This window comes from Oncorhynchus masou, chromosome 30, assembly GCF_036934945.1.
Source record: "Oncorhynchus masou masou isolate Uvic2021 chromosome 30, UVic_Omas_1.1, whole genome shotgun sequence".
Lineage (NCBI taxonomy): Eukaryota > Metazoa > Chordata > Actinopteri > Salmoniformes > Salmonidae > Oncorhynchus > Oncorhynchus masou.
Window position 1 is genome coordinate 49,500,423 of NC_088241.1, and position 16,040 is coordinate 49,516,462.

The following is a 16,040-nucleotide window of genomic DNA, read 5'->3' on the forward strand; positions in this document are numbered from 1 at the left end:
CATCTCTGCACTTCACACATACAACTATATGTAAGGTCCCTCAGTCGAGCAGTGAATTTCTAACACAGATTCAACCACAACAAACAGGGAGGTTTTCTAATGCCTTACAACGGGCACCTATTGGTAGATGGGTAAAACAAAATAAGCATAGTGACGTTATTAATTACAGGTTGGATGGTGTATCATTACACCCAGTCACTATAATGTTACAGGCGTTCTTCCTAACTCAGTTGCCAGAGAGGAAGGAAACCACTCAGGGACTTCACCATGAGGCCAATGGTGACTTTAAAACTGTTACAGTGTTTAATGGCTGTGATATGAAAAAATTGAGGATGGATCAACAACATTGTAGTTACTCCACAATACTCTGTGCTGTGAATACTTATGTAAATGAAATACTGTATTACTGTATTTCATTTTCAATAAATGTGCTAAAAAAAACTGCATCATCATTAGGGGGTATTGTGTGTAGATGGGTGAGATAATTGTTTTGATCCATTTAGAATTCAGGCTGTAATACAACAAAATGTGGAATAAGTCAAGAGGTATGAATACTTTCTGAAAGCCCTGTAAGTGGTCATCATGGGGAAAGGGAGCCATTTTAGAGTATTGGAACCAACCCAGGCACCGCGAGTGAGAGAGCCAGCAGTGTGCGGTAGTATGCAGTACTCCCAGGGGTAGGAGGATGTAAAGGGAGGAAGGAGCTACTCCCAGGGGTGGGAGGATGTAAAGGGAGGAAGGAGCTACTCCCAGGGGTGGGAGGATGTAAAGGGAGGAAGGAGCTACTCCCAGGGGTAGGAGGATGTAAAGGGAGGAAGGAGCTACTCACAGGGGTAGGAGGATGTAAAGGGAGGAAGGAGCTACTCCCAGGGGTAGGAGGATGTAAAGGGAGGAAGGAGCTACTCACAGGGGTAGGAGGATGTAAAGGGAGGAAGGAGCTACTCACAGGGGTAGGAGGATGTAAAAGGAGGAAGGAGCTACTCACAGGGGTAGGAGGATGTAAAAGGAGGAAGGAGCTACTCCCAGGGGTAGGAGGATGTAAAGGGAGAAAGGAGCTACTCCCAGGGGTGGGAGGATGTAAAGGGAGGAAGGAGCTACTCCCAGGGGTAGGAGGATGTAAAGGGAGGAAGGAGCTACTCCCAGGGGTAGGAGGATGTAAAGGGAGGAAGGAGCTACTCACAGGGGTAGGAGGATGTAAAGGGAGGAAGGAGCTACTCACAGGGGTAGGAGGATGTAAAGGGAGGAAGGAGCTACTCACAGGGGTAGGAGGATGTAAAGGGAGGAAGGAGCTACTCACAGGGGTAGGACATGCGTCGTCTCCAGCCCAGACAGTCAAGTCCGATGGGGGTGCTCTGGGAGAAGCAGTGGGTCTTCAGGGGAATCCCGGAGAACTCCTCCATGGTCGACAGGGACACTCGAGCCCGTGCCTGTGGGGAGGAGGACAAATCGAGGCTTGGGATCCAACAAGGCTTACCTCTTAGCAGTCTATTGGTGTACAGTAGTTAGCACATAGCTAACTTGCTATGTTAAGACCCTAACTTTCTTTTTTTTAAGTAACAGTCAAAGGTTTGGACACACTAACTCATTCAAGGGTTTTTTTTCTATTTTTTTTTACAATTTTCTACATTATAGAATAATAGTGAAGACATCAAAACTATGAAATAACACATATGGAATCGTGTAGTAACCAAAAAAGTGTTAAACATGACAGCGTTGCACACTCTTGGCATTCTTTCAACCAGCTTCATGAGATAATTGCCTTCCAGGTGACTAACACGTGTGCCTTGTTAAATGTATTTTCTTCTGTGTGTTTGAGCCAATCAGTTGTGTTGTGACAAGGTAGGGGTGGTATATACAGAAGATAGCCCTATTTGGTAAAAGAGCTCAAGTAAGCAAAGAGAAATGATAGTCCATCATTACTTTAAGACATGAATGTCAGTCAATATGGAACCTTTCAAGAATTTTGAACGTTTCTTCAACTGCAGTCACAAAAATCATCAAGTGCCATGATGAAACTGGCTCTCATGAGCACCAACACAGGAAAGGAAGACCCAGAGTTACCTCTGCTGCAGAGGATAAGATCATTAGAGTTACCAGCCTCAGAAATTGCAGCCCAAATAAATGCTTCACAGAGTTCAAGTAACAGACACATCTCAACATTAACTGTTCAGAGGAGACAGCGTGGAATCAGGGATTCATGGTCGAATTGCTGCAAAGATGCCAATACTAAAGGTTACCAATAAGAAGAAGAGCCTTGTCTGGGTCAAGAAACACAAGCAATGGACATTAGACCAAATTTGACATTTTTGGTTCCAACCGTCGTGTCTTTGTGAGATGCAGAGTAGGTGAATGGATGATCTCTGTATGTGTGGTTCCCACAGTGAAGCATGGAGGAGGAGGTGTGATGGTGTGGGTGTGGGGGTGCTTTGCTGGTGACACTGTCTGTGATTAATTTAGAATTCAAGGCACACTTAACCAGCATGGCTACCACAGCATTCTGCAGCAATACACCATCCCATCTGGTTTGGCTTAGTGGGACTATTATTATTATTTCAGCAGGACAATGACCCAAAACACACCTCCAGGCTGTGTAAGGGCTATTTGTCCAAGAAGGCGAGTGATGGAGTGCTGCATCAGATGACCTGGCCTCCACACTCACCCAACCTCCCGATTGAGGTGGTATGGGATGAGTTAGACTGCAAAGTGAAGGAAAAGCAGCCAACAAGTGCTCAGCATATGTGGGAACTTCTTCAAGACTGTTGGAAAAGCATTCCTTATGAAGCTGGTTGAGAGAATGCCAAGAGTGTGCAAAGCTGTCATCAAGGCAAAGGGTGGCCACCTTGAAGAATCTAAAATCTAAAATATATTTTGATTTGTTTAACACTTTTCGGGTTACTCCATGATTCCATATGTGTTATTTCATAGTTTTGATGTCTTCACTATTATTCTACAATGTAGAAAATAGTAAAAATAAAGAAACATTTGTAGGTGTGTTAACATTTTTGATTGGTACTGTGTGTGTATTATATGTAATAATACTGTAGGAATAGTAATAATATGTTTGTCCAGCGCAGATTGACCTGAAGGTTCATACAGGTTTAGGCTAAGAGTAGACGCTGAGAGAGACTGGCACAGAAACATGAGCGAGCGAGAAAGACATCCAAAAAAGACGGAAGAGAAAAAATGTAAACAAAGGAGAGATGCCAAGACTCCAGGAAGAAAACAGCTGGCGAAGGAGAGAAGAGATGGAGGAGGAAACACTTCCCTGAGACAGTACGTAGATGAAGAGGAGCAAGGAGGAGGAGGAGGAGAAGAGGAGGAGGAGGAAACACTTCCCTGAGACGGTACGTAGATGAAGAGGAGCAAGGAGGAGGAGGAGGAGAAGAGGAGGAGAAGGAAACACTTCCCTGAGACGGTACGTAGATGAAGAGGAGCAAGGAGGAGGAGGAAAAGAGGAGGAGGAGGAAACACTTCCCTGAGACGGTACGTAGATGAAGAGGAGCAAGGAGGAGGAGGAGGAGAAGAGGAGGAGAAGGAAACACTTCCCTGAGACGGTACGTAGATGAAGAGGAGCAAGGAGGAGGAGGAGAAGAGGAGGAGGAGGAAACACTTCCCTGAGACGGTACGTAGATGAAGAGGAGCAAGGAGGAGGAGGAGAAGAGGAGGAGGAGGAAACACTTCCCTGAGACGGTACGTAGATGAAGAGGAGCAAGGAGGAGGAGGAGAAGAGGAGGAGGAGGAAACACTTCCCTGAGACGGTACGTAGATGAAGAGGAGCAAGGAGGAGGAGGAGGAGAAGAGGAGGAGAAGGAAACACTTCCCTGAGACAGTACGTAGATGAAGAGGAGCAAGGAGGAGGAGGAGAAGAGGAGGAGGAGGAAACACTTCCCTGAGACGGTACGTAGATGAAGAGGAGCAAGGAGGAGGAGGAGGAGAAGAGGAGGAGAAGGAAACACTTCCCTGAGACAGTACGTAGATGAAGAGGAGCAAGGAGGAGGAGGAGGAGAAGAGGAGGAGGAGGAAACACTTCCCTGAGACGGTACGTAGATGAAGAGGAGCAAGGAGGAGGAGGAGGAGAAGAGGAGGAGAAGGAAACACTTCCCTGAGACGGTACGTAGATGAAGAGGAGCAAGGAGGAGGAGGAGAAGAGGAGGAGGAGGAAACACTTCCCTGAGACGGTACATAGATGAAGAGGAGCAAGGAGGAGGAGGAGAAGAGGAGGAGGAGGAGACACTTCCCTGAGACGGTACGTAGATGAAGAGGAGCAAGGAGGAGGAGGAGAAGAGGAGGAGAAGGAAACACTTCCCTGAGACAGTACGTAGATGAAGAGGAGCAAGGAGGAGGAGGAGAAGAGGAGGAGGAGGAAACACTTCCCTGAGACGGTACGTAGATGAAGAGGAGCAAGGAGGAGGAGGAGAAGAGGAGGAGACACTTCCCTGAGACAGTACGTAGATGAAGAGGAGCAAGGAGGAGGAGGAGAAGGAAACACTTCCCTGAGACGGTACGTAGATGAAGAGGAGCAAGGAGGAGGAGGAGAAGAGGAGGAGACACTTCCCTGAGACAGTACGTAGATGAAGAGGAGCAAGGAGGAGGAGGAGAAGAGGAGGAGACACTTCCCTGAGACAGTACGTAGATGAAGAGGAGCAAGGAGGAGGAGGAGAAGGAAACACTTCCCTGAGACGGTACGTAGATGAAGAGGAGCAAGGAGGAGGAGGAGAAGAGGAGGAGACACTTCCCTGAGACAGTACGTAGATGAAGAGGAGCAAGGAGGAGGAGGAGAAGAGGAGGAGGAGGAAACACTTCCTTGAGACGGTACGTAGATGAAGAGGAGCAAGAAGGAGGACGAGAAGAGGAGGAGGAGGAGAGAGACAGGTTCCCTCTCTGCTAGGCTGCAGGTTTTTTGCAGCGGTAAGCATGGTGGAGTCTTACTTTCTCCAAATCTTCAGGACAGTGGGTGTTGAGTTGTCCCAGGCTGCCCCTCACGACTCGGGCCAGCTTCCGCTTCCGTCTCTTCTCCTCTTCGATCCACAGGTCGTCTGAGGAGCAGCAGTGGCGTCTTGGACCCCTGTCCCTCTCCCTGTTCGGCCTGTGGCCTGGTGGTGGTCTGAGGGCTGAGGCAGTAGTGACCAGTCCAGACCCAGGGGACTTAAGCTCTGCTAGCCTCTTCTCTCCTCCTGCCTGGCTGGTGGGTCTACAGCCACCCTGAGTCTTTAGGTGCATAGTCAACTGGTTAATGGGATTGGCAATGTCACTTTCACTCCAGACTATAGTACCGGGCCTCTATGCAACTCTCTGTGTACATGGCAGCATATCATTCTTACTGGTACATGATTGTAAACAGTTGTTATGCAGGGTTGATAAGTATGATGTAACAGGTGTATGAAATTGTCTTATTGGTGTGCTTGACGTAACTGATGCACCTTGACAGGTAATTCCACTGATGAAAATGGCTCATTCTATTTCCTGTGTGCATAAATACTGAGCTAAGTCACATGACTTGTAATCATGCTGTGGTTCAGCTTCTTTGTCCCAGCTTGGCTGCCTGCAAGGTGCTTCCTGCAGGCTCCACTAGGGGGGGCTAAAACACACAGTCCGCTGCCTACAGCTGGGCTGTTTCAGAGCTGTCAGGCGGGATGGGACGGAAGCAGACTACTAACTCACACGCCACGCCAGTGACAGCAGAGCACAGCGGAGGAAAGAAAGAGCTGACTCTGCCGTTTCACTCCTCCTCATCTCTCTTTCAGGAGAGGGGAGGGCGGAGGGAGATAAAGAGGGGCTTGTTCTGCATTTCATCTGAACGAACACGCATGCACAAATACACACACAAATGCATAAACACACAGAATCTCTTACAGGCACGCACGCACGCAGACACACACACACACACACACACACACACACACACACACACACACACACACACACACACACACACACACACACACACACACACACACACACACACACACACACACACACACACACTTCATCACAGTGAGATGGATGAAGTGCCCTAGGCCCTGGCTGTTATTTACATTCAGGCCGAGGCTGGGCTGAGGCAGGGCTAGTGAAAGACAGAGTCAACACTTTATCCCATGGTGCACCCTGCCTGGCCTCCCCTCTACATCTTGATAGATTGGTAAACAAGGCTGCTTTATCATGATGTTAAACAGACAAACAGTCAGGCCATTATATCACAATGGGGATAAAACGTTGGAACAGCAGACCCTAGTGAAGACTGTTCTCTCACACAACCTACTCTTGTCAATCAAAGATGGATTGGCCCTGGGTGAGCGTCATCACACACAGTATGGATGGCTAGCTGAGAAAATTGTTTATTTCTGTTCAATAGATTACATTTTTGGGGCTGTTTAATTAACACATGAAATTCTTCAGACGAATGATAACAATGAGGCATTATTAGCTTTGCTATCATATAGCTGTGTCTTACCTCAAACTGGTTGATGGACATAGGTGTAAGCAGGCTGATCTGTGATTGGCTGTCCACTCTACTGTCCTCCAATGGACTGAGGGAGGAGGAGCCTAGCGGCCCCGCTCTGGGCTTCAGGGTCTTGGGCTTCTCTGGTGGGTCAGACAAGCCCTCTACACTGGCTGACTGAGCCATGAGGAGCAAGGACAGGGCTGAGGCCCGGGCTGAGGCAGATTGGGGGTAGCGGAAGGGCCTGTGCTGGGCAGCCGGTCTAGGGCTGTGGGGTTTGGGGCTCATGGGTCTCACTGGGGTGTCTGGTGTTGCTGCCATGCTAGACGCTGTGCTCTCATAGGCTCCTCCTGGGGACCTGGAGCTGGACCAAGACAGCTGATTGGCTAGGGTGGCCAGGGAGGCGGGGCTCATGGGCGACAGGGGGCTGGAGTCGTTTGTGGGTGGGGCTTCAGAGTCGTCCGAGGAGTGCGGTCCAGAGTCAGAGAAGTTGATTGACAGGCCGTTGGGTGGGACTTTCCCTTTCCTCCTCTGGCCCTCTGACTTGCAGCCCAGTGGGGTGTTCTCCCCGGCCACGCTGTGACTGTCCTGGAAGCCCCTCTTAGTGAGGGGGTCGGTGAGACACAGGGCTCTGAGAGAGGAGGGGGACGCAGGGACACTGAGCACTGAGGCAGAGCGGGACGCATAGTCACTGTGGGTCTGTCTGGGCGTCCTCACACCCCCATCCTCACCGTCCCCTCCCTTGACCCCGTCCCCGACCGGGACAGACAGGGTCCTCCTCAGCAGCTCTGCCTCCTTGGCCCTCTCTCTCTTTAGCCTCCTCCAGGACTGTTTGGCTCGCCCCACCTCCCCTTCGCTACCAGTCTCAATGTTCACCTGCTCCTCCTCGTTCTCCTTGTCCATGGAGCGAGACTCAAACAGGCTGGACAGGGACTTGTGGGCCTGGGCGAAGCGCATGCGGAGGTTGAGGCTGTCAGAGCTCTTGCTCCTCTTGTAGCCGTGCAGGCCCTCGGGGGCCCCGGTCTGGTTGTGTCTGAGACCTCCGGGCTGGGGGGTCAGGGGGGTGTCCCCAGGCCCATCCCTGAAGAGCAGGCGGACATGGCGGGTGCGCGGTGTGGAGGGGAAGAAGCTGTAATCCTCCTGCTCTGTCTCGTAGCGACCACCCAGACCAGAGGAGAAGGGCTGCTGAACCGTCTGGCTCAGGCTGTCCCCCTTCAAGAAAACATTGTCATCATCCGAGGTGTCTCCCCCTTGTCCCACCTGTCCTCCCCCCATATCCCTGCTCAAGCCCAGGTCTGGTGAGTCCCGGGGCAAGTCCTCCTCCTTGGCATTCTTCAGACTCTTCCCCTTCCTGAAAGAAGGCATCTTGGCAAAAACAGAGAACTTTGAGCTCTTGGACCTCCCTGCCTGGCTGTCTTTAGAGTTGCTCTTCATGGGTTTGTGGAGGTTGGTGTTCCCCCCCGAGACAGGCAGGATGGACTCTTCCGTCTCCTCACTGTTAGTGCTGGTGGTGTCAAAGTCGTAGGACACAGAGGTGGGGGTTGGACTGGAGCGTCTCTCGCTGCTTGCATGGCCCCTGTCGTGTGGTAAGGTCATAACCCTGAGGTCATCGGGGTCAAAGGTCAACGAGTCCAGTTGGTGCTCTGATGACTCGATACTGGATGAGTCCTCGGGGAGACACAACGACGGGCTCTCAAGGCCGGAGGTGGAGTTTGACAGGATGATGTCACCAGACAGGACAACACTGTCCCTGTATTTCTCAGTGGGCCTCATCCTAACACTCTGTCTTCGCTCCTCCTCCTCCCCTTCTTCCTCCTCTGCCTCCTCCCCCTCCTCCTCTACTCCAGTCACATCCTCCACAATCCCAGAGTTGTCCAGGGAGCGGTCGGAGTCTGCCTCTAGGATGGGCTCGAGGCTACTGAGAGAGAGCAGGTTGAGACTGACGTCGGAGTAGGGGTACCTCACAATCCTCACCCCACGATCCTGCTGCAGGAGGGCAGGGTGAGAGCTGGTCTGGAGGTAGGTGCTGTACGAGCTGGACTCCTCAGCAAACAAACTGTCCTCTAATCCTAAAGCCCCGGGTGATTTGCTACAGTCCTGTCTGTCTCCCTCTGAGGGAGGGTTAGGGGATTGGTGGGGGCTGGACTGCTGCACCTCCTCTTTCTCTGCGCTGTCCAATAGCAGGCCTCTGGTCTCCAGGTAGGAAGCTAAGGGTTTAGAAAGGTCTGAAGGACTGTTAGCAGCACAATTAGAATTAACTACCCCCTCTACAACCTCCCCACAGCCTGCAGTGTCTGTATGGTTAGATATATCTCTCCCACAGCCTGCAGTGGCTGTATGGTTAGATATATCTCTCCTACAGCCTGTAGTGTCTGTATGGTTAGATATATCTCTCCTACAGCCTGTAGTGTCTGTATGGTTAGATATATCTCTCCCACAGCCTGCAGTGTCTGTATGGTTAGATATATCTCTCCTACAGCCTGTAGTGTCTGTATGGTCTGAGATATCTCTCCCACAGCCTGCAGTGTCTGTATGGTTAGATATATCTCTCCTACAGCCTGTAGTGTCTGTATGGTTAGATATATCTCTCCTACAGCCTGTAGTGTCTGTATGGTCTGAGATATCTCTCCTACAGCCTGTAGTGTCTGTATGGTTAGATATATCTCTCCTACAGCCTGCAGTGTCTGTATGGCTAGATGTATCTCCCCTAGAGCCTGTAGTGTCTGTATGGTCTGAGATATCTCTCCTACAGCCTGCAGTGTCTGTATGGCTAGATGTATCTCCCCTACAGCCTGTAGTGTCTGTATGGTCTGAGATATCTCTCCTACAGCCTGCAGTGTCTGTATGGCTAGATGTATCTCTCCTCCAGCCTGTAGTTTCAGTATTGTTCTGATAAGGGACGTCTCCGTGGCCCTCTCCCTGGAGCCTCTCTAGCTCCTCCACCTCAGCCAAGCTGAAGTGACACTCGTCCTCCAACCCGGACACGGCAGAGTCCTCGCTGCTCCAGTAGTGCTTGTAGGCCAGGTAGTACAGGAGCTCCTCAGAGTCATCAGGGGGGTATTCTAGGAGGCTGTCTGGTGTCTCTGTGGTCTCCCCCAGGAGGTCAGAGGTAAACGTGGAGGGCTCGGTCAGGGAAGGGGACTCATCATGGGTTTTATCTCCACCCTCCTCTGAGCTGCTCTGGGGGGCTACCTCTACCTTGGAGGACCACTGCTCTGGCCCCTTACTCCTTGTACAGGGAGACCCCAACACCGACCCTTCGCTGGCCTTGGTGTTGTTGTTGGAGTCAGAGAGGCAGGACAGAGGCAGGATGGAGGGTGGCACGGTGCAGAGAGAGGGTTCAGGCCCAGAAATGCTGTGATGGATGTCTAGCTCCTTCAGCTGGCTCTGGACCTCGTCGTTACACACAGCAGAGTCTGTTCCCACTGTAATCTTTATCCTCCTCAGCGGCGTGGCTTTCTGATCTAAGGCAGAGGGTTCTGTGCTGCCTCCCTGAAGAGATTCAGTCTCTGTAGGTTGGGTTGACCCCTGGCCTATGTCACTAGACACACCATGTGAGCTGAGGTCAACAAGCAGATCACTGGTGATCTCTATGAAGACTCCTGTAGGGCTGAAGGGGACTATAGCATCCTCTGTCTCCTCTGTGCTTGGCAGCCCAATATGTTCAGAGTCAGAGAGTTCTGCTATAACAGTGTTTGTATGGTCAGAGGGTTCTGCTATAACAGTGTCTGTATGGTCAGAGAGTTCTGCTTCTGTAACAGTGTCTGTACGGTCAGAGAGTTCTGCTTCTGTAACAGTGTCTGTACGGTCAGAGAGTTCTGCTGTAACAGTGTCTGTACGGTCACAGAGTTCTGCTGTAACAGTGTCTGTACGGTCAGAGAGTTCTGCTGTAACAGTGTCTGTACGGTCAGAGAGTTCTGCTATAACAGTGTCTGTACGGTCAGAGAGTTCTGCTGTAACAGTGTCTGTACGGTCAGAGAGTTCTGCTGTAACAGTGTCTGTACGGTCAGAGGGTTCTGCTGTAACAGTGTCTGTACGGTCAGAGGGTTCTGCTATAACAGTGTCTGTACGGTCAGAGGGTTCTGCTGTAACAGTGTCTGTACGGTCAGAGGGTTCTGCTGTAACAGTGTCTGTACGGTCACAGAGTTCTGCTGTAACAGTGTCTGTACGGTCAGAGGGTTCTGCTATAACAGTGTCTGTACGGTCAGAGGGTTCTGCTGTAACAGTGTCTGTACGGTCAGAGGGTTCTGCTATAACAGTGTCTGTACGGTCAGAGAGTTCTGCTGTAACAGTGTCTGTACGGTCAGAGGGTTCTGCTATAACAGTGTCTGTACGGTCAGAGAGTTCTGCTGTAACAGTGTCTGTACGGTCAGAGGGTTCTGCTATAACAGTGTCTGTACGGTCAGAGGGTTCTGCTGTAACAGTGTCTGTACGGTCACAGAGTTCTGCTGTAACAGTGTCTGTACGGTCAGAGAGTTCTGCTGTAACAGTGTCTGTACGGTCACAGAGTTCTGCTGTAACAGTGTCTGTACGGTCAGAGAGTTCTGCTGTAACAGTGTCTGTACGGTCAGAGGGTTCTGCTGTAACAGTGTCTGTACGGTCAGAGAGTTCTGCTGTAACAGTGTCTGTACGGTCAGAGAGTTCTGCTATAACAGTGTCTGTACGGTCAGAGAGTTCTGCTGTAACAGTGTCTGTACGGTCAGAGAGTTCTGCTGTAACAGTGTCTGTACGGTCAGAGAGTTCTGCTGTAACAGTGTCTGTACGGTCAGAGAGTTCTGCTGTAACAGTGTCTGTACGGTCAGAGAGTTCTGCTGTAACAGTGTCTGTACGGTCAGAGAGTTCTGCTGTAACAGTGTCTGTACGGTCAGAGAGTTCTGCTGTAACAGTGTCTGTAAGGTCAGACAGTTCTGCTGTAACAGTGTTTGACTGTGCTGAATAAGGACAGGGCGTGCTTTCTACTGCCTGCTCCTGCTGACTGTAAACATGATTATCTTCCTCCTCCTCTTTCTCCTCCTCTCGCTCCTCCTCCTTCTCCTCCTCTCTTTCCACAGACAGGGAATGGGTTGATCCTGTCCTGTACTCTCTGTCAGAGGTCTTCAGCTGGGAATGTTCTGAGTCGTCTGACCCTAAGCTGTCAGAGCAAAGCGGCCTGTCTATGTGGGGGAGGGAGTAGGGGTTGGAGGGTAGGCATTCCTCAATGCCCCCCTCAGTGTCAGACTGAGGATGAGCAAAACCAGGCTTGAGCTCTACAGAGGTGGAGCCTTCCCTCAGCCAGGCCTCATCCCACTCATGCTCCCCAGGCGAGTGCTCACTGTCCCTGGGTGACTCTGGGCTAGAGCCCCCCTGGTCCTGGAGCTCAGGGATTAGGCCCTGGGTTTGAACGGCATCCTTTTCCTGGGGTTGTGAACTGGAGTGCTGTGTTTGTTGTTGTTGTCGTTGTTGTATCTCTGTAATTCCTCCACTCTCTAGCCCAGTAGGTAGGACAGGTGAGGCTAACTGGGATTCTGACTGGTTGATCCCCTTCCTGTCTTGTGACGGTGAGAGATACGGGTCGGGAACAGGTATAGGCACACGGGCGTCTAGCAAGTAAGGAAGTCCCGCCTCTTCAGGAAGTCCCACGCCTACAGTAAGTCCCGCCTCTAAAGGAAGTCCAGCCTCCACGGACGATATGATCGGACAGATCCCGTTCACCGTATCTGACGGTTCAGTCGGCTCTGCTGACTTCCTGTTGGTGACACACACCTGGTGCTCTTCCTGGCAGCGGACACCCGATACGCATGCCTCAATGTGGAGCTTTGTAGCACCGAGGCAGGCCTGAGGCTGGGTCTTTGTGACAGGTCCGTTGAGGATACCCACACATGGACTGGCTGAATGGACGTTCCCTGTGGTTTCTAAAGTGTGTGGCACTGGGCTGTGTGTCTCTGTGTAGGGTGTGCTACACCTCTCTGTCTCTGTGTAGGGTGTGCTACACCTCTCTGTCTCTGTGTAGGGTGTGCTTCTCCTCTCTGTGTCTGTGTTGGGGGTACTACTCCTCTCTGTCTCTGTGTTGGGTGTGCTACACCTCTCTGTCTCTGTGTATGGTGTACTACTCCTCTCTGTCTCTGTGTAGGGTGTGCTACTCCTCTCTGTGTCTGTGTTGGGTGTGCTACACCTCTCTGTCTCTGTGTATGGTGTACTACTCCTCTCTGTCTCTGTGTTGGGTGTACTACTCCTCTCTGTCTCTGTGTAGGGTGTGCTACTCCTCTCTGTGTCTGTGTTGGGTGTTCTACTCCTCTCTGTCTCTGTGTTGGGTGTGCTACACCTCTCTGTCTCTGTGTTGGGTGTGCTACTCCTCTCTGTGTCTGTGTTGGGTGTGCTACACCTCTCTGTCTCTGTGTATGGTGTACTACTCCTCTCTGTCTCTGTGTTGGGTGTGCTACACCTCTCTGTCTCTGTGTATGGTGTACTACTCCTCTCTGTCTCTGTGTTGAGTGTTCTACTCCTCTCTGTGTTTGTGTTGGGTGTTCTACTCCTCTCTGTCTCTGTGTTGGGTGTGCTACTCCTCTCTGTCTCTGTGTTGGGTGTTCTACTCCTCTCTGTGTCTGTGTTGGGTGTTCTACTCCTCTCTGTGTCTGTGTAGGGGGTGCTACACCTCTCTGTCTCTGTGTATGGTGTACTACTCCTCTCTGTTTCTGTGTTGGGTGTACTACTCCTCTCTGTCTCTGTGTTGGGTGTGCTACTCCTCTCTGTGTCTGTGTTGGGTGTTCTACTCCTCTCTGTCTCTGTGTAGGGTGTGCTACACCTCTCTGTCTCTGTGTATGGTGTACTACTCCTCTCTGTCTCTGTGTTGGGTGTTCTACTCCTCTCTGTCTCTGTGGTGTGTGTTTCTGTACTGTGCGTGTCTGTTGTGGGATGCTCCGGGATAAGTTCACTTTGTGTGTCAGATAAGTGTATGTCTGAGCTGTGATTGTTGTGCGCGAGCCTACAGTGTGTCTCTGCTTTGAGTGTGTTGGGTGTATCTCTGCAAAGTGTCACGTGTTTGCCAGATATGTCCAAACACTGTGCGTCTGTTGTGTTGTGTGTGTCTATGCAGTGTGTCTCTGAACTGTGTTGATTGGTTGTCTCCTCTCCATAGGCTCTAGATGTATCCTGGCTGGCAAGGCTTACCTGCTCTAGGTGACTGTTGTGTATTTGTGAATTCTCTTTCTCTACACTGTGTAGAGTGGACAGCAGATCTATACTTTGTATATCTACGCTATGTTGTTTCCATATCCCTGTGCATTTAGTGCCTGTGCTCTGTTTCTCTGTGCAAGCTGTGTTTTCGAACCCTGTGCTCTGTTTCTCTGTGCTGCTCAGCGTTCGTGTCTCTCTGCTAGTTTCCTCTGTGCTGTTTCTCTGTGCAAATGTTTCTGTGTTTTGTGCGATGTTGATTTTGTGTCTGTCTGAGCGATTCGGTTTGTGTGACTCTGTGTGAAGCACTAACGTTGGTGCATTCTGATTACCTGTGATTTCAGTGATATGAACCTCTGTGCTGACTTTCCCTTGGTTGTGCTGGATTGTTACTCCTGTCTTATGTATCACTGTGCTGAGCTGATTGTGCAACTCTGTGCTGTGCTGTGTTTCTGTCCTGTGATTGTGTTGCTTCTTCTCTGTGTTGCCAGGCTGACTCTGTGCTGTCTCTGTGCAGGTCTGGTTGTGTTTCTCTTTGCTGGGTCCGCGTACGTCAGTCTCTGCGTTCTCTGTGCTGTGGCTGTCCTGGCTCCTCTCGGCTGTGCGCCTGGCTCTACAGTCCCCAGTGGTGTGGTATCTGCAGTTCTTCCATCCCGTGCGTACGTCCTCCACCCCCAGTATGGCAGACAGAGAGTCCTCGCTGCTGTCCGGGCTCAGGTCTGACAGAGTGTCACACAGCGTGTCACTGTGCCACGACCGCGAGTCAAAGTACTCCTCCGACGATGTAATGTCAACCCCACCGTCCCTGGTCCTCCCCCAGTCCTGGGAGTCACCGGCACCCAAATCCCCGTCCTCCACCTCTAATCCTAATCCCTCTGGGTTCCTGAGTCCCTCCGAGTCTTCAAGAGCTTCCTGGGTCTGTCCAGAGAGAAAACAAGAGAGAAAAGACCAGTGAATGAGATATAAATCACAGAAAGAACGGGTGAGAAGGGGAGATTAACTGAATACTGCTAAGAGTGTGACAGTGTTAAAATGATCTTGTACAGTCTCTGATAACTCTTCCTGCATACCACACAGTGCATTTAGGAAATCAGAGAAAGATGCAGGGTCAGGAACCAGGAAGGAATAGTTGACTAGAAGCCCTGGCATAAAAAGGAGGAACACATGTTATTCTGTAAACAGCTGAGGTTAGCTAATTGCTGAACTTCCCTACTTGGAAATATCTACGTCACAGAGGAGAAATAATAGATATAACTACAGAACTATTTCCACGGAAAACGCTAAACATCCATATTACAAGTTCTCGCTCTCTCTTTCTCTCTCTCGCTCTCTCTCTCTGTCTCTCTCTCTGTCTCTCTCTATGTCTCTCTCTGTGTCTCTCTCTCTGTCTCTCTGTCTCTCTCTCTGTCTCTCTCTCTCTATCTCTCTCTCTCTCTCTCTCTCTCTCTTTAAAACATACACTCTCTGCTTACCTTCCTGTTTCAAACCACCTCTCATTCAATGTACATTTACATTCTGCAAACATGTGTAAACACACTGTACGTTCAAAAATGGCATGTTTGCAATAATGACAATCCATGAATCACCCTCTCTGTATGAAGCTCCAAAATCAACAGCACAATAGGCCCTGCCCTATTCCTGTCTCACCTCAGGACACACACACACACACACACACACACACACACACACACACACACACACACACACACACACCAGCTAAATAAAGGTTAAATAAAAACACAAAGTAAATATGTATCCACCAGGGGGCGAGACCGGGGGTAATCCCAGTCCAGCCATTGTCTGAGTGAGTTACTGCCGTCCCATCCATTCACACTGTCCAGTCCGGTTGGTGTGATTTCTTTCTCCTTCTCTAATTAATGAGAGTTGACTATCTAAGAAGGCTTAAGGGCTTACTGCTCCGGCCCAGATTTCTCTTCATGCCACAGAGAGTGAAGAGATAGACGGCGTCTAAGGATATCAGACAGTCCTCAGCCTTTTATACAAACAGTCTGAAAGAGCTGAGTGATCCCAGCAATTAACTCCACTTTCTCTTCGCTCTCCTGTCTCTTTCATTAAAGGGATAGTTGATGGGTCCATGTATTTGGAAGGAAGTGAGAGTGTACAGTTATGAGCATTAGGCCGACTCTCCCTTTAACCCAAAACATTCGCTCCACAGGGGTATTGTGTCATGTTGTGCTGTATGTCAAGTTGACCTTAGTGATACAAAATCCTTGTTGTCTAAGTGAAGGAAATGGACAAACATGCAACAGGAGCTGGCGGAATACTCATAACACACGAAGGCCAACAACATGTTCAACAGCAATCTGTAACCCTGTTATTCTGTGACCTGCATCTCTGTGTGTAAGCTCTGTGCGTGTCTGGAGAAAGAGGGAGAGAAAGGGAGAGGGATGGAGAGAGAGGGAGAGGGAGGGGGAGAGAGGCCTGGAGAGGG

At 50.4% G+C, this 16,040-nt stretch overlaps 2 protein-coding genes across 3 annotated transcripts in view; both read right to left on the minus strand.

Moving 5' to 3' along the window:
• LOC135522705 (rho guanine nucleotide exchange factor 4-like) overlaps positions 1 to 10,941 on the minus strand; it is a 92,628-nt gene extending 81,687 nt beyond the window's left edge. The window contains exons 1-3 of one of the 2 annotated variants that reach the window (XM_064949222.1): positions 6,452 to 10,941; positions 4,930 to 5,208; positions 1,298 to 1,427 (exon numbers count right to left, since the gene is read on the minus strand). In XM_064949222.1, the coding sequence (XP_064805294.1) occupies positions 1,298 to 1,427; positions 4,930 to 5,208; positions 6,452 to 8,212 (2,170 nt within the window). In that variant the 5' untranslated portion in view covers positions 8,213 to 10,941. The remainder of the gene's footprint in view (positions 1 to 1,297; positions 1,428 to 4,929; positions 5,209 to 6,451) is intronic. The other variant, XM_064949223.1, reaches the window with a different exon arrangement.
• On the minus strand, positions 8,338 to 13,911 carry LOC135521653 (dentin sialophosphoprotein-like). The gene is made up of 4 exons (XM_064947338.1): positions 13,902 to 13,911; positions 9,310 to 12,330; positions 8,419 to 8,646; positions 8,338 to 8,354 (listed from the first exon to the last, which is right to left on the minus strand). The coding sequence occupies exons 1-4, from the start codon at positions 13,909 to 13,911 to the stop codon at positions 8,338 to 8,340; spliced, it is 3,276 nt and encodes a 1,091-aa protein (XP_064803410.1).
• Between the last annotated feature and the right edge of the window lie 2,129 nt (positions 13,912 to 16,040).